The sequence below is a fragment of the Myotis yumanensis genome, unplaced genomic scaffold (assembly GCF_028538775.1).
Source record: "Myotis yumanensis isolate MYYU_CA2020_CCGP unplaced genomic scaffold, mMyoYum1.0.hap1 SCAF_9, whole genome shotgun sequence".
NCBI classification, from domain to species: Eukaryota; Metazoa; Chordata; class Mammalia; order Chiroptera; family Vespertilionidae; genus Myotis; species Myotis yumanensis.
In genome coordinates this window covers 31,595,707-31,615,501 of record NW_027223760.1, presented here as the reverse complement: position 1 = coordinate 31,615,501, position 19,795 = coordinate 31,595,707, and the positions used below count along the sequence as shown (strand labels likewise).

Genomic DNA, 19,795 nt, shown 5'->3' with positions numbered 1-19,795 from the left:
CATGGGAGGGAAGGTTCAGCCGCCTTTCAGAGCCTGTAGGCTGCACTTCGGCGCCCCCTAGTGGAAGCTGTAAAGAGCCAGCTGAGTGTTTCCTCCACGACCCAAATACCAGGCAGCAAACCTGGGTTTTGTTGTTGTTTTTCCAGCCCCTTTAGGAAAAGTTGAATGTTGGAAGGTTTTCCCTAAATAAGCTGTCCTTGGCCGGAGAGCTGGAATGTATGCCCATTTTGTTTGGCAAAACGCTCCGTTCCTAAATCGTGCTGGAACAAACACCAGCCCCCCGGGAGCTCCCTCCTTGCCCTGAGCACGGCAGGTCCTAACGGCCGTGGCTAAGTCCTGCTGTGGAACTGGGCGAAGGACATGTCCTCCGGTTTGATCTGGAAAAGGAAGGCTATGGGCACTTCCCACAGCGCAAGGCCAGCCTCACCCACCTGGCTCCTCTCACCCCCACACCTGCCTGCTGGGTCAGAGCCGGCGTCATCGCCAGGGTGGCTCCGGGCTTGACTTGAAAACTTGCTTAGACAGCGTATCTGTGGGCTTCAGCTCTCCGTTCTCAGTAATTCTCTATCAGCAGCACAACACAGGGAGGGAGGCCTCTGAGGACCTAGGAGTATCCCGGTGGCTGCTGGAAATTCAGTCTCCTACGTGTTTGGGTCTTTACTCACTGGGTTCTTTCTCGTAGCTGGGGTTTCTGGCTTCTGCTCTCTTAATTGTATGTCTCCAGTCGGTGACACCGAATGCGTAAGCAGGTCCCCATCTTCAGTCCCAGGCCATCAGCCATGAGAGTGGGTGCCTCCTGAGTGAGCCCTCAGCCACACAAGGAGGCAGGCTGTGAGGAAAGGCAGTGCCCGGAGGATGAGCCTTGTTCCTGTTACAGCCCACTTGCTAGGAGCTGGGAGCTCCGGGGCCTGCCCTGTGTAGGCGCAGGGACCCCTGGCAGCGAAGCAGCAGGACCCTTCAGCCTTGTGTTGGCTCATTCATTCATCCGACAAACACTTTTGAGTACTCGCTCTGCAGACCGGTCAAAGCTAAATGTTCACCAACTCGAAGTATTACATTTAAATCAATCAAGTTGCGCATACGTAAGTGATGTTACCTTCTTAGTATGCTTTTGTGTGGGATAGAGGCTGAGCGCTGAATTAATTGGTTGGCGTGAAAGAGGCCAGCCTTTTCCCCGCCTGACGTCTCACGCTCACTCCGTGGGTAGGTAACACATCACGGCTCTGAACATACCAAACTCCCTCCAGATGCAGAGAGAAGAGGAGCGGGCTCGGGAAGCTGAAAGGTGACAGCGAGACTCGGTCAGGCCCTCCTGCCATCGGCAGGCTTCCCGGGGAAGTCCTAGATGCCCAGTTTCAACCCTCAGTTGCAGTCAACAGAATAACAACAAAGCAGAAGGGAACAGTCAGCCAGAGGAACTGAAAAGGATGTGTGAGGCTTTGTCTCCCGCCCCGCCAGCCAGTGGGTCGTGTTCCAGCTCCAGGCCTTGGTGCCGAGCCCATTTCAGCTGGAGGTTCCATCGAGCCCGTGTGCTCAGGGGCCTCCAACGGGCAGAGTGGCCGGGCCCAGCTGGAGCTTGGGGTCCCCATCACCAATGTGCGCACACACACAGGTGCAGGCCCAGGTCACACTGCATGCTGGAGGGAGAGGGATGGGGTAGGGCGGGGACATGGGAGGGGCTTTGCGATACCCACCCTATTCTGTTTCTTCACCTTCTGGTCATTGTTTTCTGATGTGATTCGACTCTAATGTGTTTTTGCTTTGTGCACTTATTTGTGTGTGTGCTTTCACAATAAAAAATAAAGATTAGCCCTAACCGGTTTGGCTCAGTGGATAGAGCGTCGGCCTGAGGACTGAAGGGTCCCAGGTTCGATTCCAGTCAAGGGCATGTACCTTGGTTGTGGGCACATTCCCAGTAGGGAGTGTGCAGGAGGCAGCTGATTGATGCTTCTCTCTCATCGATGTTTCTAACTCTCTATCCCTCTCCCTTCCTCTCTGTAAAAAAATCAGTAAATTATATTTTTTTAAAATAATAATAAAGATTAAAAATCTTTTTAAAAGAACTGGGAGCAGGGTAAGTGTAAAAAGAATCGCTGGCCCTAGCTGGTTTGGCTCAGTGGATAGAGTGTCGGCCTGTGAACTGAAGGATCCCCAGTTCATTTCCAGCCAAGGGCACATGTCTGACTTGCAGGCTCAATCCCCAATAGGGGGCGTGCAGGAGGCAGCCGATCAATGATTCTCTCTCATCATTGATGTTTCCATCTCTCTCTCCCTCTCCCTGTATGTAGATACGTGCAGAAAACCGTGATTCCGTTTCCGTCGATGACAGGGCTTTCACAGTCATTTATTGAGCATGTACTTTGGCAAAAATGACAAGCATAAAACCTGGTACTACTGCAGTCCTGTGGGGTGTTGGGAAGCAAGACCAGGCTTTGTCCCGCAACCTGGGCTTCATGGTAAAGGCACCAGGGACCAGACTGGGAGATACAGAGCCACCGGGCTGGGGACAGGCAAAGTAGGCGTAGCACACATCCAGGGGGGGGATTACAGGACAGGGTGAGCATCTTTGAAATGGCCCAGTGTGGAGTCCAGGCTGGTTCTTCCCAGGACGTTTCTCTTTAACATTTACTAGGAATTTATTGACTAGCATCAGAGTATGCTCTGGACAGCTTAGAACTGGTTTCCAGTTTACCAACATCATTAGAAGCCTTTGGACACTCTAGGCAGGTAAGTTCTAGATCCAACCTTGTTTTCTTATATAAATAAGGAAGTTAGATTTTTAAAATATATTTTATTGATTTTTTACATAGAGGAAGGGAGAGGGATAGAGAGTCAGAAACATCAATGAGAGAGAAACATCGATCAGCTGCCTTCTGCACACTCCCCACTGGGTATGTGCCTGCAACCAAGGAACATGCCCTTGACCGCAATCGAACTTGGGACCCTTGAGTTCGCAGGCCGACGCTCTATCCACTGAGCCAAACCAGCTAGGGCATAAATAAGGAAGTTAGATTTTGACACTGCACTTTGCAGAATTGAAGCAGTGCTGGGAACCAGGAATCAGCATGGGGTGGCTACATACAATTAAATATATTTAAAAATCTAAACCTATCTATATGCATACCAGGAAAGTCTTGTTCGGAGCGAAGATGTTCATTGCCGATATAAATCAAAAAGCACCTGCCACTCCACAGATGGTCCGACGAGGGGAGGAAGCCAACTTCCTCTGGGACAAGGCCCAAGGGTGGCTTGAGAATGATGCCAACATCTAGGCCAAACTGTGATTACATACACCCAACCTTCCAGGTGGATGCAGAGATTCGTTCTGACATTTTGAGGATTTCTATTGGTGATAGACACTCAGTTACAACAGAATTACCGGGGAGGGTCTCGAATGACCTCACCCTCACAGCTTTATGGTCACCCGCCATGGCCCTGAGGTAGAGCTTCTGGAACATCCCCGAGATTTTGCTGCGTGTGTGACGTCAAGCTAGAACTACCCGCCGTCTGAGTTGGGTGTCTTTCCTGGCTCTTCTTTGACACCAGAGCCTGGCTCCTCTGCCACAGCCCTCGCTCCACCACAGGCCATCTTCCACTTATTACGGGGCAAAAACACTCTTCTAGGGAGTGTGACTAGAGATCGTAGGTCCACGGTGTTTGGTTAGGCCACACAAGGACAGTCTCCTTGTCCCCTCGGCTCAGGGCAGCTAACAGTAAGTGGGCTCCGTGTCAACCTCACTCTGTATCTCATTCCAATAACTCCAGCCCAGGGCCCCTTTGTCCTCATCTACCCGGCACCCCAGGCAAAGACTGAGCTATTTCTCTTTTATCTCTTTTATCAAATCTCAGGCTGGCCTTGGATTGTCCAAGCCTCAGTCAATATTTACATCTCCACTTGGACCCTCCTGGGTCTGCAGACATGGTATGGATCCGCCTTTTAGGGACGCTGCTCCCCATTTTCCTGGCAGCCGGCCGGCGGTCACAGGGTGTGTTCTCTCGCCATTGGCTGCCTCGGTGCCCTCCGGCACGCTCCCTCCAGGCTGTCTTCTGTCCAGATCCTTCTGGCTGTGGGTCCATTTTCTCCGAAACGGCCTCCTCCGAGTCCTCAGGTTTCTGCTGTTTCCCAGGCCCCGTGCTGCTGTGACGCAACCCCTTGCCTCTCACTCCGGGTCACCAGCTCAGAGAGGGGCTCGGTGCTCCTGTCAGCATTCCCAAATCTGCTATTTTTTTTCCCCCAGCGGAACCAAACATAAGATTTAACAAGCCAACTGAAACGCAATTTACATTTCAATTGCTTCTGCCCCAGCCATACCGAGGTTCCTTTCAATCTACATATATTTGTGAGAACGGGCTTTCCCACTGCAGTTCAATGCGAGCGCACCTTATAATACCGGTGATTATAAAATCCCACGGGCTAATAGAGTGTCTTGCTTCCGAGGAGTTCAAACCACTTTATAATTCTACCCACCATAATGTATCTTCATAAACTGCTGTAGAGACAAGAAAAAAGGCAAGATTAATAATCACATCTCATAGATGGTGAAATAAAAAGTCAGAGAAATTGGGTAACATTTTTCCAGAAATGCAGGCCTTCCTGTGCTCTCCGATTGGTGTTGCGGATCGATGGCCCGTGCTGGGAGTGGCTGGGAGCCTCGCCCTCGTTTTACTAGTATTAGCCTAGCGTGCGGTGATCGCGACAATGACTCTGGTCTTCTACGTGGCGGGGGAGCGTGGGGGAGCAGGAGAATGAAAGGGAATGCGAGTCAGGGCCGAGCTTGCCTGGGCCAGGAGGGCGTGGGGGGCTGTGGACAGGCGGCTTCCTTTCGAAAGCTGGGTGGTAGGTACTGGGCACTTGGTTGTTGGTTATTAATCTTCATACCTTCTAATATAAATAATTGAAACAGAAAGTGTTTAATGTGTATGCTTTAATATATTTAAACAGAGTTGTCCTAATGTTTCAACATGTATAGAGGAAAATGGACTTTTAAAATGATGCTCTTGCCCGGCCGGTGTGGCTCAGTGATTAGGGTGTCAGACTGCGCACCAGAGAGTCACAGGTTCTATTCCTGGCCAAGGGCACATACCTCAGTAGCAGGTGTGATCCGCAGCCCTGGTTGGGATGCATGCGGGAAGCAGCCAATCAATGTCTCTCTCTTTCTTTCTCTCTTGCTCTTCCCACCCCCTCCCTTCCACTCTCTCTAAAAATCAATGGGGGGAAAATCCTCAGGCCGTGGCCAGTGTAGCCCAGTGGTTAGATTGTCAGCCCTCTCACTGAAGGGCCTTGGGTTCAATTCCTGGTCAAGAGCCAGTACTTGGGTTGCAGGTTTGATCCCTGGCCCCAGTTGGGATGCATGCAGGAGGCAACCAATCCATGTGTCTCTCTCACATCGATGTTTCTCTCTCTCTCTCCCCTTCCCTCTTTCCCTCCCACTCTCTCTAAGAATCAATGGAAAAATGTCCTCAAGTAAGGATTAACAGAAAATAAATAAAAATCCTCGGGTGAGGATTTTTTTTTTAAATGATGCTCTTTACGTAATTGTGACATGGACTTAGAGATATCGTAGATAAGTGATTTCATATTTGTTGATAGCCTGCTCCGTGCCCGGCCCTGGGCTGGGAGCTTCCTACACGCTCTGTGTAATTTCATCCCCATCCCAGCATCAGGAAACAGGTAGACAGCTGGAAGGTGAGAGCGCTGGAGTCTCCCCGTGACCCGGGGCTCCGGAGCGTGTGTTCCCACTCAACTTTGTGGGCTCCCCTCCTGTCGGGGTCGCTGTCCCACGGGGTCAGTGCCCCACAGGGTCCCATGACCAGGACGTGATCTGGAAATGCCCTGTCAGCTACACGCACCATCGGGAGAGCTAGTGGAGCGAAACATCAAAGCTTCAATAATTAATGTGTTGGAAATGGCAACTGTTTATTGTCAGTCCCTCTCTCTCTTAGCTGCAACTTTTGTCTGATACTTCATGCATGTTTAAAGCATTTTTTATGTCCCGAAACAGCAATGAGGAAACTGTAAGATGAGTCTGTGGGGTGGCGAATGAAGGCTGAGTCATTAGCAGAACATGGGCGACTCTGAGCCCAGTGGGCAGGCTGTTTCTCAGGCCAGCAGTCCTACCTGCTGCGGAACCGAACTAGGAACAGAAACAGCCCCATGGAAGAAACCAGAATGTGACTGTTTTTTCTTAAACCAGGCGAACTTTGAAACAGAAAGGCCAAGGAGTCTGCCTCTTGTCATAGGAGGTGTTGCCAAGGAGATGGGGCCAGCTTCAGGGTTGAAACAGAAAGATTCATTTTTTTCTACAAAATGAATCTGCCCCAGGCACTGTGCTAGGCACTGGAGGTCAGCAGTGTTGTAGGGGGGGGGCGGGCAGGGGAGGGTACGCACTCACCTTGCCCTGTGTCTGCAGGCCACCCCCACATGTCCGCTCCCCAAGACTCAACTCTGAACTTCTCCTAGGAAGCCCTCCCTGCTTTGTCTCTCCTACCCCCGTTAGTCCCTCCTTCCACACTTGGCATCTTGTATGTTCACTATTGGCACACTGTTGCCTCCAACTAGATGGTGAACTCCTGGACACGCCTTAGGGTCTGGTTTGGTTTTCAATCTTCAGCACCCAACACAGTGCCTGGCCATAGTAGATGCTTAGGAAACAGAGGTGGAGTATTCAAATACATGAGCGAGGGAGTAGAGCTTGATACAATTCTGGCTTCAGAATAACCATTGGTAAGAATGGTGCTTCGTCACTGCAGAGTAAATATGCCTTAGCGACCATACAATAGCATGTGCTTCACATGCGCTGAACAAGAGGCAGATTGTGGACTTGACCTTGAACCGCCGGGAGCTCAGAGCCTATGGACCAGCAGAGCAGGGGACCTGGCATCTGACAGGTCACAGCAGAATGGTCTTCAGTCCCCCAGGGATTGCTGGGGGCCAGATGGAGAAGTGCCTTCCTTCCCTACCGGCTCCTGGCCTGGGTGTTGAGCAGACACTTACAGAGCACCTGCTGTGGCCAAAGGAAGGATGGAAGGCTAGTGAGGCCCAGACCCTGCCCTTCAAAGGGTCTCACAGGGTCAGAGATGCGGACATGTATTTAGAACAGTAGGTGCTCAATTAGTACTTAGTGGACCGATCTGGTTATTCATGTTGTATCTTCATCGCCCTGTGCACCAGCACAGAGAAGACGAGCAGTGTGTTAGTGTTAGAAAGGAGGGAGGGGGACACGCTATATCAGAAACATGATCAGTGCCGAGAAAAGGACACTCCTTGTGGGTGAGGGAGAGTTTCAGGGTAGATTGGAAAAGGTTGAAACCAAAGGCAAGAAACCAGGAGGGGTTACCAGAGAGGCCCGGATTGAAGGGGCCCGGTCAAACTGGTAGCCATGGGAGCCGAGTGGAGAGCCAAGAAGAGAGGCTCCAGAGGACTAGCTCTCGGAGACCTTTAGCCCACAGTCCCGACCCTCCATTATCCTGGCGCCACGTCCCACCCTCTACCCTCTCCCCACCCCCGGCTGCTCTCTTTGGCTTTTTGCTGTAATTCTTTGGGGAGCCACCCACAGGTAGGTGTGCTCTGACCTCAGCGCTCGCCCTGCCCAGGTGAGCGTCCTGCATGCTCATGCCCGCCTCTGGGTCCACTCTCCGGCGTCCCTGCCGGCAGGGAGGCCGCTCCTCCTCAGGCTGAACCTGCCCCCTCGTGCCCAGGCTCCCACTCCTTCATGACCCTTCACCCTATCTACTCTCCTCTGTTTGTGCTGCCTCGGAACTTTCCATCTGAAACCCATATCTTAGCACTCTTCTTACATTGAATAAGGGTTTATTCAATCGGCGAGCCCTTATTGATTGAGTGGCTACTAGATGCCAGGCACTGTGCTGCCCTCGTGGACTTAGCAGGGGAAGAGAGGGGAAGCAGGTTATTGGGAAAGCGCTGAAAGTGACATTTACGGCGATGTGGATGGAAACCGACTGGTGTCGCGGGAGGCCTGTCTGTGGCGGTGACAATTAAGCTGAGGTTTGAAGGATGAGAAGGAAGGAGGCAGCCGCCTGAGAGCCAGCAAGAGAGCATTGGAGGCAGAAGCAGCCCCGTTGCGTGAAGGCTCTGGGTCAGCAGTGGCTTAGGTATTCTGGAGAATGAAGGGAAACAGACTGGACTGCAGCTCTTCGAACGAGGAGAGCGAATCGAAATGACAGCTGAGAGCTGGGCAGGGTCCCGGTCGGTCGTGGAGGTCCCTGTGGGCCATGAGAGGGATTGGATTTCCTTCTGGGTAGGGACCCTTTGAAGGGCTTAAAGCCAAGGAAGATGTGACATGTTCACTCTGGCAGCAAGTAGAGAGTGGACTGGAGGGAGGAAACACCAGGTACGAAGCTCCAGGTGAGACGGGGCGGCCAGGGCCAGAGTGGTGGCAGCAGAGGTGGGGGCCACGGGCCAGTTCAAGATGTACTTCGGAGCTGGGCTTTCTGATGGGTTGGGTGGGGAGGGGGAGGAGGAGAGAGAGGAATCAGAGACCATCCCCATGAGTAGCGGGCGTGGTGAGGGTGGTGATTGCATTTAGTGAAAGAGGAGGGCAGAGGCAGGGATATGTTGAGGGGCAGCAGGGGGAGATTCTCCCTTAAGCACACGAAGTCTGAGCTGATTGTGAGACGTTCCCGTGGAGATGTCAGGCCATCAGAACATAAATCTGGAGCTGAGAAAGGTTCAGGTTGGAGACAGACTTTTGGAAATACAAATGGAATTTATGCCCTGGCTGGTTTGGCTCAGTGGATAGAGCATCGGTCTGCAGACTGAAGGGTCCCAGGTTCAGTTCTGGACAAGGGCACATGGCCGGGTTGCAGGCTCTATCCCCCATTGGGGATGTGCAGGAGGCATCTGATCAGTTATTCTCTCTCATCACTGATGTGTCTATTTCTCTCTCCCTCTTCCTTCCTCTCTGAAATCAATAAAAATATATTTTTAAAAATTAAATAAAAACCATACACACATACACAAATGGAATTTAAACCTGTGGGTGTGGGTACGATTACTATACCTGTTTCCTAGGGCCATGGAAATTGTTCCACAAAATGCATGACTTAGAGCAACAGATAGTTATTTTCTGGAGGCTGGAAGTCCAAAATCAAGGTGGTGGCTGGGACATCTCCCCTCTGGGGCCTGTAGGGGAGGACCCTTCCTTGCCTTTTCCAACTCTGGTGGCTCCAGATACCCCTTGACTTGTGACAGCATGACTCCTGTCCCTGCGTCCACCCTCCCATGCTGTCTTCCCTCTGCACCTATGCCCAGATTTCCTGCTTCTTATGAGGACACCAGTTATATTGGACTAGGGGCCCAGCCTACTCCAGTATGACATCCTCTTACTAATTACATGTTCAGTAACCCTATTCCCAAATAAGGTCATGTTCTAAGGCAGCGGTTCTCAACCTGGGGTCGAACGATCCTTTCACAGGGGTCGCCTAAGACCATCAGAAAACACATATATAATTACATATTGTTTTTGTGATTAATCACTATGCTTTAATTATGTTCCATTTGTAACAATGAAAATACATCCTGCATATCATATATTTACATTACGATTCATAACAGTAGCAAAATTACAGATATGAAGTAGCAACGAAAATAATTTTATGGTTGGGGGTCACCACAACCTGAGGAACTGTATTAAAGGGTCGCAGCATTAGGAAGGTTGAGAACCACTGTTCTAAGGGATTTCAACACATCTTTTGGGGGACACACCATTTATCCCATGACAATCTCTGGAGCAAGGATGAAAAGAGAAAAGAAGGGTTCCTAGGACTTTGCCATCTTGTATCAGTCAGATAGAGGACAAGTCAGCAAAGAATATGGACAAGCCACCCACCGAGAGGCAGGATGTGTGTGGGAGGGAATGGTGGACTCTGTGGAAGAAATTCAGCTCTTGGTCACAGGGCTGAGAAGTTGACCGATGGAGGTGACAGCGTGGTCACTGCTGATCTTGGCCAGCACAGCACGGGAGTGGAGCAGAGGGCGGGAGCCCAACTGGAGGAGGTGAGAAGACGGTGGGAGGCAAAGCCATGGAAAAGGCAGATCACTCTTAGAGATTTGGCTTTGGAAGGAGAACAGAGAAATAGGGCAGCAGCTGCCAGGAGAGGATTAAGGAAGGCTTTATTTTGTTTTTGGTGTGTTTTGTTCTTGTGTCTGTGCTTTTTTTTTTTTTTTTTAAGGGCGATGCTAGAGCACGTTTGTGTGCTTGAATTAGCTCTAGCTTCGTGTTGTGTGTTTACATTGTGTGTGTTTTGTATTCAGTTTTCGTTATCACATGTGTTCTCACGTTGCCTCCCAGCATTGAGGCCCCTCAGGGGCAGGACTGTGCCCTCTATTTCTCTCGTCTCCCAACCGTCTAGCCTGACACTCATTCATTATGGTCATGGCAAGAAAAATATCCTGTACACAGCCTGGCACCACGAACGGCTGTTCTTTCATTTTCTAATGGAGAAAGGACTAACAGTGATTTCCACAGGCGCTGTTCGTGGAACGTCAGCTGACAAAATCCTTATCTGGTGTTCTCGCCAGAGAACATTTCTGAGGTGCCCTCTGTGAGACAGGCTCATCTGTTAGGTTCTGCCTGGCACATCCTCAGGGAACAGAAACTGGGGAACGGGTTGCTTAGGGCCATGAGAACAGTTGATTGACCTCCTAGGAAGAGCAGCCCCATGGTCACATCCAGAGATGCCCCATGAAACCAGACCAGCCTGTTCTCCAGACCCACCAGGAGACGGGAGTGTCTGGCCACCGAGGGCAAAGGCACAGGTGACAGGAATAGGGGGCAGGTGCAGAAATGCGTGCTCTGGAGTCAGCAGCCTGCAGAGGAGGGCTCCACACCAGGACTCTTCTCCCAGGAAGGCGCCTGAGCCTGCGTGTGAGGGGAGCAGGCAGGCACATCTGACTCTACCACAGCGAGGCAGACACCTGTCGTCAAACGTGTCGTCTTCTCTCAAATGTTCTTTTCAGAGATTGCTTCTTTTCTAAGGGATGTGGGTTTTTAAACCATCTCTAAAGAGAGAGTGCATGGCTAGAGGCAGCCTGCAATAATCCCATCAGTTGCACGCAATGGTCAGGTGGCTCGGAAGCCCTGGTGTGTGTGGGCACGCTGGACACAGTGACCTAGGCAGATGTGGGATCGAAGGCCCCATGACACAGGACAGACCAGCAGTGACCTAAAACCATCACAGGCGGCCCCGGGCATCAGTGCCAGAGGACAGGAGGGGCCTGCCGTGGTCACACAAATGGTCACCACCAAGACTGCGGGAGACCAGGACTAGAGAGGGGCCAGGTGCTGGCAGAAGATGCCCGGGAGTGAGGGGACAGGGACAGGGACAGGACAGGACCATGAAGTAGCCCCGAGGCAGCTCACCCGCCTCCACAATAACTCCCTCCTGGGAAGACCAGCCTTGCATTATGGGGAAAGCACGTCTTGCAGCCCAGACGAGGGCTGTGGCTCTCTACCAGCGCCCAGCACACAAACTCCTTTTTACATGTGAGCAATCAAGACTTTGTAATAACACGCTTTGGTTTTGGTTGTTCAATACTGTTATCTGGATGAAAAAGATGAGCAATGAGAGCAAATTTATAGCAAGGTGGGGAGGTGCTGTGAGTGGGGAAAATCAGCTCCCAATGGCAAGGCAAGTGGAGGTGGTCTTGATCACGCCCTTCCTCCCAGCTCCCTGGCCCACTCCCGCTGCTGGAAGGGTAGGAGAGCAGCACCTTCTTCATCGCTTCATCAGGCGGACATTTCTGGGGGAAACAGAAGTTGGGCTAATGTGGGTCATGAACAGCGGAGTGCCTTGAGCCACATCTTAGAAACACAATCTGCGTTCATATCTCATGCTTTGAACTTGGTTTTCTCCAAAATGAACCCCTACCTACTTATGGCAGATTCTTAGAAAAGAAGATGCATTGTGCTCTCTGCTTCTGGTGACTGACTGTGTGAGATGTTCTCTGAGCTCCGGTGCTCTTCTCCAGGAGCTCAGCCCGCACCTCACAGCAGCGGGTGAGAGTGCGCTTCTGACTGACATCAGACTGTGTATCCATGAGCATGGCTCTGTAATTGTGATATTAGAGAACTTTTAAAAAACTTTTATTTGTTGATTTGAGAGGGAAAGAGAGAGAATCATCCATTTGTTATTCCACTTATGGATGTATCCATTGGTTAATCTTCGTATGTGCCCTGACCCGGAATCCAACCTGCAACCTTGTTGTATCAGGACAACGCTCTAACCGACTGAGCTACCCAGCCAGGGACGGTGAACTTTTTAGAAGCTAATGAAAAAAACAGTACTTCCTTGGGAAAGTGGGATACAAACTCCTAAGAAAGGGATTGTTGGCATGGACGGATATTATAGTTTACCCCATTATTCTGGGGAGGCCTCTTGTTTTATATGATATATTATTGAAAATAGAATGCCTGTATTTCAGAATTCCTTTGTAAAACCTGGGTGTTCTGTAGACATTGGTTGCCTGAGTTTTCTTACAAAGGAAAGCTCCTGCGTGTCTCTGAAGTGGCTCTTAGCTCCTCTGGTGGGAGTGGGATGGTGATGGAGTCAGCAGTTTGGTTCCCTCTGGGTCTGTTCTGGAGCCACAGAGCAGCCAGGGCCGGGCCCCCTGCTCACGGGAGGACCGAGCCGAGATGGGAGGCGTCACTGCCACACAGTGTGGGAACCACAGGCCCTGGGGGTTCACAGATAGGGTTTTATGTAGAGTTCATGTCGAAGTAGCTCCTGCATTTCTAAACTGCTAATGCTCTCTTCCTCTCTGCTTTCTTAGGGCCCCTGAGATCATCCTTGGTTTACCATTCTGTGAGGCGATTGACATGTGGTCCCTGGGCTGCGTCATCGCGGAGCTGTTCCTGGGCTGGCCGCTCTACCCAGGCGCCTCGGAGTACGACCAGGTGGGTCCAGGCCGCACAGGTGTTCAGGACAGTCGCTCTGTTTCATTTAGAACAGGACACTCGGGCGAGGTTATGGGGTTTCTGTCGTCCCCCAAACCCTGCTTCCCTCAACCTTGCTTTTCTCTCTATATTCTTCTTTCTTTCCCCCTTTTCATTTTTCACTTCTTTCTTTCCCTGTAACATTGTCTTTTTCTCAAAGGCACTAAAGCCATTAATATACCACATGCAAGGTGACAGGAAACGCTCTGACCTCATTCTCCTCTTTTCTTGCAGATTCGGTATATTTCACAAACACAGGGTTTGCCAGCTGAATATTTATTAAGCGCAGGGACAAAGACAACTAGGTTTTTCAACCGTGACACGGACTCGCCGTATCCTTTGTGGAGGCTGAAGGTAGGAAGAGCGTCCCCTCCATCCCTGGCCAAGGCCCAGCATTCAGGGGAAAGGGTGGGGCGGTTCGAGGGGAGCTTTTGACAGAAGCCCACATGGAGGGGTGGGGGGGCCTGTTGTGGTATGTGGTGTGGATGAATTTCAATGTTCAAAAGCACCACTTTGCTTGGCTGCTGCCACCTGCAAAGCCCAAGTTCCAGCTCCGACTGCTGAACTCCCAGGATTTAATGAGGTGAACCCTGATGACCTGTCTGGTTTGGGTAAAGAGAGAAATGCACCACCCCCTGCCCTAAAGGAGCTCCCCGTCCAGAGGGAGACGGAGCACGTGGCCCCCATGTAAGTGCCATGTAAGTGGGGACCTTGAACCCTGCCTGTGGCGAGGGCCCCAGAGGAGCTTTTGAGCCGGGACCTAAGGATGAGGAGGGTTTCCCGCCCAGGAAACAGCCCCGGCAGCCACATCTCCGAGGCCCCGAGGAGGGGTCTGTTGGTCCAGCCGGCAGGTGCTGCCACTCACCGTTGCACACCAGGAACTCGGGTGGTTTTGCTTCAACAAAAACATGTTTTGCTTTCACTTTTATCTGTGCCTCGTAGTTAAAAATTAACGTAATTTCCTGGGAGGGAGAAAAGAATGCTAGTCTTCAGTGTTTTATGTTCATTTTAGGTGTTTCCTTTTTTGCAAGATAGTGGGTGGGTGTTTTTATTTTGTTTGGTTTTTGACAGAAACCACAGCCAAATTCTAATATGATTTAAAGATAATGTGTGGAATCTAATGAACAAAATAAACAAAACAGAAACAGACTCATAGATAAAGAAAACAGACTGGCAGCTGTCAGAGGGGAGGGGGATTGGGGAGCTGGGGTTAAAAAGTGAAGGGATTAAGCAAAAAAAGAAAAACACTTACATGCCCTAGCTGGTTTGGCTCAGTACATAGAGTGTCGGCCTGCGAACTGAAGGGTCCCGGATTCAATTCCATTCAAGGGTACATACCCGGGTTGTGGGCTCGATCCCCAGGAGGGAGTGTGCAGGAGGCAGCCAATCAATGATTCTCTCTCATCATTAATGTTTCTATCTCTCCCTCCCTCTCCCTTCCTCTCTGAAATCAACAAAAAATATATATATTTAAAAGAAAACTTACAGACACAGACAACAGTATGGTGATTATCAGAGGGGAAGGAGGGTGAGGGGAAATAGACTTGACTTTGAATGGTGAGCACAGAATACAATATACAGGGGATGTGTTATAGAATTGTACTCTTGAAACCTGTATAATTTTATTAACCAATGTCACCCTGATAAATGCAATAAAAATCAATAAAATAAAGGTCATGTGTGGCCAAGAGTCACAAAAAATTTAGAAGAGAGATTTGGGAGCTAAGCGAGCACTCTTGGTCTATTGGTGGGAGGGCTGGCATTTGGTGACTGTGAGGTGAGAGGCTTAAGGTCAGTCCAGTAAAAAGAGTCCTGGTGGCGGAGAATGAGGCCAGACGGGCAGGGTTCATGTCCATATCTCAGGTAAGAGCCTCGGTCCTACTTGTCCCCAGGGTCGAAGCCTAGATCTTAGCTGCTCCACGTGTGCTGTCCCAGAATGAGATTTCGAGGTTTACTTACCTGAGATCCATGGATGAGCAAAAAAAAAACCCCACACACACAAAAAACAAACGAACAAAAAAACAACAACACTTAGTCATTGGAAACAGCGGTTTCCTAGACCAAGGCCAATGGGGACCTGGCCGAGTGTGCCCGGCCCCAGACGGAGGGCGGCAGAGAACAGCCCAGAGCCTGCTGCTGCCTCCTGGCCATGTGACCGTGGCGAGCTCCTTATGCTTTCTATTCCTGTGTCTCCCTCTGGAAATGGGTTGGTAATCATCCTGCCTAAGATGGTTGTAAAGTGTCTTAAATGAGTTCATGTGCTTTATAATAGTGCCTGGCACGTAGGGAGAGCTATATGCATAAACATTTGATAAAAAATTAAGTTAAATTTTAAAATGTGTGGAAGGGCCTTCTGCTTTTCCACATATGGAATCTTACCGTATCCCTTAAAGTCGGGGGAAATGTAGGGTTTTCATGGATACTGCATTCCTTGTTCATCTTGGAATCCTCCAGACCTGACTCAGAGCAGGCCCCCTAACAGGTGTTGATGGGAAGGAAGGAAGGGAGATGAGTGAGTGTGGAGGATGAAGAGGGAGAGTAATTAGTGTGCAGGTCACTTTAAGAGGAATCAAGTCTCCTTCTCCAAAAGGTGGGAAAAGGCCCTCCATGAGAAACAGAGGGTAGAGGTTTTAAGTCACAGTGACCAGGAAGTAATTCACATTACCAATCGGCTTTTGCCTCTCTTGACCAGACACCAGATGACCATGAAGCAGAGACGGGGATTAAGTCAAAAGAAGCAAGAAAGTACATTTTCAACTGTTTAGACGACATGGCCCAGGTAAGCTCTGTGGGGGAGCATGCAATGTCAGCCCTTAAAAACCAAGCACAGCAAGGCTTCTGCAAGAGCAATAGAGGGTGGTGAGTAGAAATCCTCATTACTCAACTGCCGTGGTTGACCTTGACCTCATGACCTGCCAGCCTGAGTAAGAATAGCAATGGGTTTGTGGGACATTGTTAGAGCCTTACACCAGCTCTTGAAAAATAGCTTCAGTTTATTGGTTCCCATTTGTGAAATAGTCCTGGCCAATCTCACCGACGTTTTCATGAGAAGAATTTAAGCCCATTAGTACATTTGAGCTTAATGCCCTTGCCTCAGTGTTAGCTCCTAAGGGCTGCCGTAACAAGGCACCACAAACTGGGGGCTTAAGACAACGGGCATTTATTCTCTAGAAGCTAGAAGTTTCAAATCAAAGCACCACTGGCCATGCTCCCTCGAAAGGCTCTGGGAAGAAACTGTCCCATGCCTCTCTGCTGGCTTCTGGTGGCCCCTGGGTGGAGTCAGTGTCCCTGCATCCCCAATCTCTGTCTCCTTCTTCATGTGGCTTCATCCTGTGTTTCCTCTGGTCTCTGCATCTAAATCTCCTTCTTCTTTATCTTGTAAAGACACCAGTCATTGGACTTAAGGCCCACCCTATTCCAGTTTGACCTCATTCTAACTGGATCACATCTGCAAAGACTCTATTTCCAAATAAGGTCACATTCACAGGTGCCGGGCATTAGGGCTTAAACGTGTCTTTTGCAAGGACACAATTCCATGCTTCACACTCAGTCTCTCTCAGCTCACTGGAGGGGCCACGGGCTCTCACTTTTGTGCCCAGAGAAAGTGCTAGAACTTCCGCTATCCTTAGTGTAAAGACTAATCTCAAATCAGGGCAACACAAAGTGAATTTTTCTTAAAAGCAATGAGAAGTAAAGCTAGAGATCAATAAACATTCAGCACCCCTCTTACGGAAGACAAGTGTAACCCAAAATCATGACGCCGAGTAGAGTATCCTTGTCAGTTGATTAGAAGCTTAGATTGTCTTAGAAAACAAATTGCTTCCCAGAGCATGTCTTGGAAAACGTAGGAAGCACCACAAAACAAGTCTCTTAAAGACTATGCTAGTAGAGACTTGATCTGGGAGGAAAAATCCTGTGCAAACACCCTGCTTGTCTAGCAGAGGTGACCCCGTGAACACAGGGACTGAAATGATCCGGCCCTAACTCAGGGAGCTACAGAGGACGACACACTGTAGATGTAGGGGGAGGGCACTTAGGCCCCAGCATTTCCCTCCGAAGGTTAAATACATAAACCTTTTGCATCTTATTCTGTACTGCTTGGTTGTTTTTCATTGTGGTAAAAACAACATAGCACAAAATTTACCATTTCAGCATTTTCAACTGTCCAGTTCAGTAGTATTAGGTCCATTTATACTGTTCTACAACCAATCTTCAGAGTTCTTTTCATCTTGTGGTTCTTTTCCATGAGGTGTGATGTGAGGCGCATTTTGATTTAACTGATTATAGCAAGAGGGTGCACTTCCTGTCACTTCTGTATGTCGCAGGTACCGGCAGCGACCGCCCCTTCCCCATGCGTGGCCTCCCTCTGCCTTTCCCGCAGAGAGCCCTGCCACATCCTGTGGGCGGCAATGGCATGTGGCGGTGCCTTCAAAGGGCAGACACCGCCCTGCAGGAATTGAGAAGGGGGACTGAGAGATCGGATGGAGTTGCAGAGCAGAAGGGAGTCGAGGAGGCCCAGCGGGGTCTTGGTAACCTGTCCTCCTTGCTTCCAGGTGAACATGACCACAGACTTGGAAGGGAGTGACATGCTGGTGGAAAAGGCAGACCGGCGGGAGTTCATCGACCTGTTAAAGAAGATGCTGACCATCGATGCTGATAAGAGAATCACTCCGATCGAAACCCTGAACCACCCCTTTGTCACCATGACACACCTACTCGACTTTCCCCATAGCACACAGTAGGTGTCCTGCTCCGTGCTCTATACAAGGGCTCAGCAACTTTTTCTTTAAAGCCCCAGAGCGAATGTTTTAGGCTTCGCAGCCAAACGGTCTTCGTTGCAATCAGCTCTGCCATTGTAGCTGAAAGCAGATGCAGACAAGACATAAACAAACGAGTGAGGCTACGTCCCAGTGAAACATTATTATAAAAACAGGTGGCGGAGCCTAGGCCAGTCCAGGGCTGGGTGGGCCGGATTCTGGGTGTCTGTGCATGGAGGGAAATGCTCAAAATGGCAGGGTCCACAAAGCAAAGCCACTCTCAGTGCCAGAGGTCACTCCCAGACCCTTCCGGAAAGGACTCTGTCTAGTTTGGATTTGGGTTCGTTCATTCATTCATTCAGCGTGCTGTGTGCTGTGCCAGCTGCTGGGGGACAGTGGGGGGCAAAGCAGATGAGTCCCCTTCCCAGTCTAGGGGAGAGAAAGGTACGAAACTAGTGATGCCCAAATAACCAGGCTGATATCAGGGCAAATATAAGGTGTGATGAGACCGAGTGACAAGGGAGCCTCACTTGGGACGGAGCAGGAAGTGAGTGCAGAAGGATGAGTGAGAGGTAACTGATGGGAAGGCTGGCGAGGGCAGAAAGGGTATTGCTTGTGGGGAGACTTGCCATGGACAGGACCAAGCCCAAGAGCTAGGGGACAGTGGGAGAGCTGAGGCCCCAGGACCAGACGGGACGAGCCTTCCTTGTACAGGATTTTGGTCTTGATCCTAAGAGCAATGGGGAGTCGTTGAAGGACCTGTAGAAGGAACTGGCTGATTAGAGTGTCAAGTCCATGAGCCCTGAAGACATGTCCATCACATTGGCAGCTTGGAAGCTGTTGGTGACTTAGAGCTGTTTCAGTGGATGATAGAAGCAGAAACCAGCTTAGACAGTTGAAAGCCTGAGTGAGAGGTGAAGAAATAGACAGGATGCTTTCAAGAAGGGAGACTGTGAAAGGGGTGGGAAGAAATGGAGGGGTGCCTGGGGAGGGCCCAAGGGGACTTTAGGAAGAGACTTGAGCAATTGAAAATGCTGATTGGAAGTGTCTGGTACTAAGTGAGAAACTAAAGATAAAAGATGCTCAGAAGAGAAGTTTCCTAAGACGGTGGAAGGGGCTGGGACTCAGAGCACAGGTGGAGGACTAGGCCAGTGTCACCGTGGATGAAGGAGGGCGCAGACATTAGCTGGAGTGCTGGGTTAGCAGAGGAAAGATGAGGGAGCTCTTCAGACAGTTGTCTTCTCTTGCTGAGAGCAAGGTGTTTAGGTAGGAGAGTTTAGGTAGTTGGAGCAGAAGGTGGCAGAGAAAATTGAACAGAGAAATACAGTGGAATTGTTGAGCATGGAGGTTGGACATGAAGAATAGGATGTAACTGAACTCCCCAGGTGAAGGCATGGAGAAAAGAGAGGGTTGGGTTCATCCGGGTTGGAGTTTTGTCAGGCTACTAAGAGAAAGAGAGATTGACAGCCTCATGATGTTGGAATAGAGCATTGTAATCCCAATGGATGGCTATGGGGCCTTAGCTGAAAAGGAAAGGAAGATGAGAAGGTCCAGAGACACTGAACAGTCTGATCAACTCAGACTGGCTATTTTAGTAATTGTCAGATGAACCAGATGGGTGGCAATGTGGCTGGGGGACGGGGTACTTGAATGTGTGGCCTGGGGGAGTGGAGCAGTATCAGGTTTGATAGTCCAAAGAACCCACAGCCGGCACTGAGCCCCGGGGTGAGACGTAACTGAGAAGCCAGGGTGTCCGGCAGGTAATCCCTGTGTCCCTTGAAGAATCCCTCGGTGGCAGGGCATGTGTTAAAGTGGAAGACTGGGTCGGAGGCACAGGCCCGGTGAGTGAGGGCCAGAGAAAAGGCCATGGCAAGAGAATGGGAGACAGTACTAGTTTTCAGGGTCTGCGATAACAAATACCACTGAGGGGCTTAAAAAGCAGAAATTTGTTTTCTTACAATTCTAGAAGTCCAAGATCAAGGGGTTTGGCAGAGCTGGTTTCTTCTAAGGCCTCTCTCCTTGGCTTGTAGACGGCTGTCTCCTCCCTGTGTTCTCACATGGTCTTCCTTCCTCCTCAATATGAAC

The 19,795-nt window shown here is 50.2% G+C and overlaps 1 protein-coding gene across 1 annotated transcript in view; it reads left to right on the top strand.

Annotated features, from left to right (window-relative positions):
• Positions 1-19,795, top strand: part of HIPK2 (homeodomain interacting protein kinase 2) — a 176,363-nt gene that overhangs the window by 113,393 nt on the left and 43,175 nt on the right. Inside the window, 4 exon segments of the mRNA XM_070424018.1 lie at positions 12,791-12,914; positions 13,188-13,307; positions 15,646-15,732; positions 17,507-17,691. Coding sequence (XP_070280119.1) covers positions 12,791-12,914; positions 13,188-13,307; positions 15,646-15,732; positions 17,507-17,691 — 516 coding nt within the window.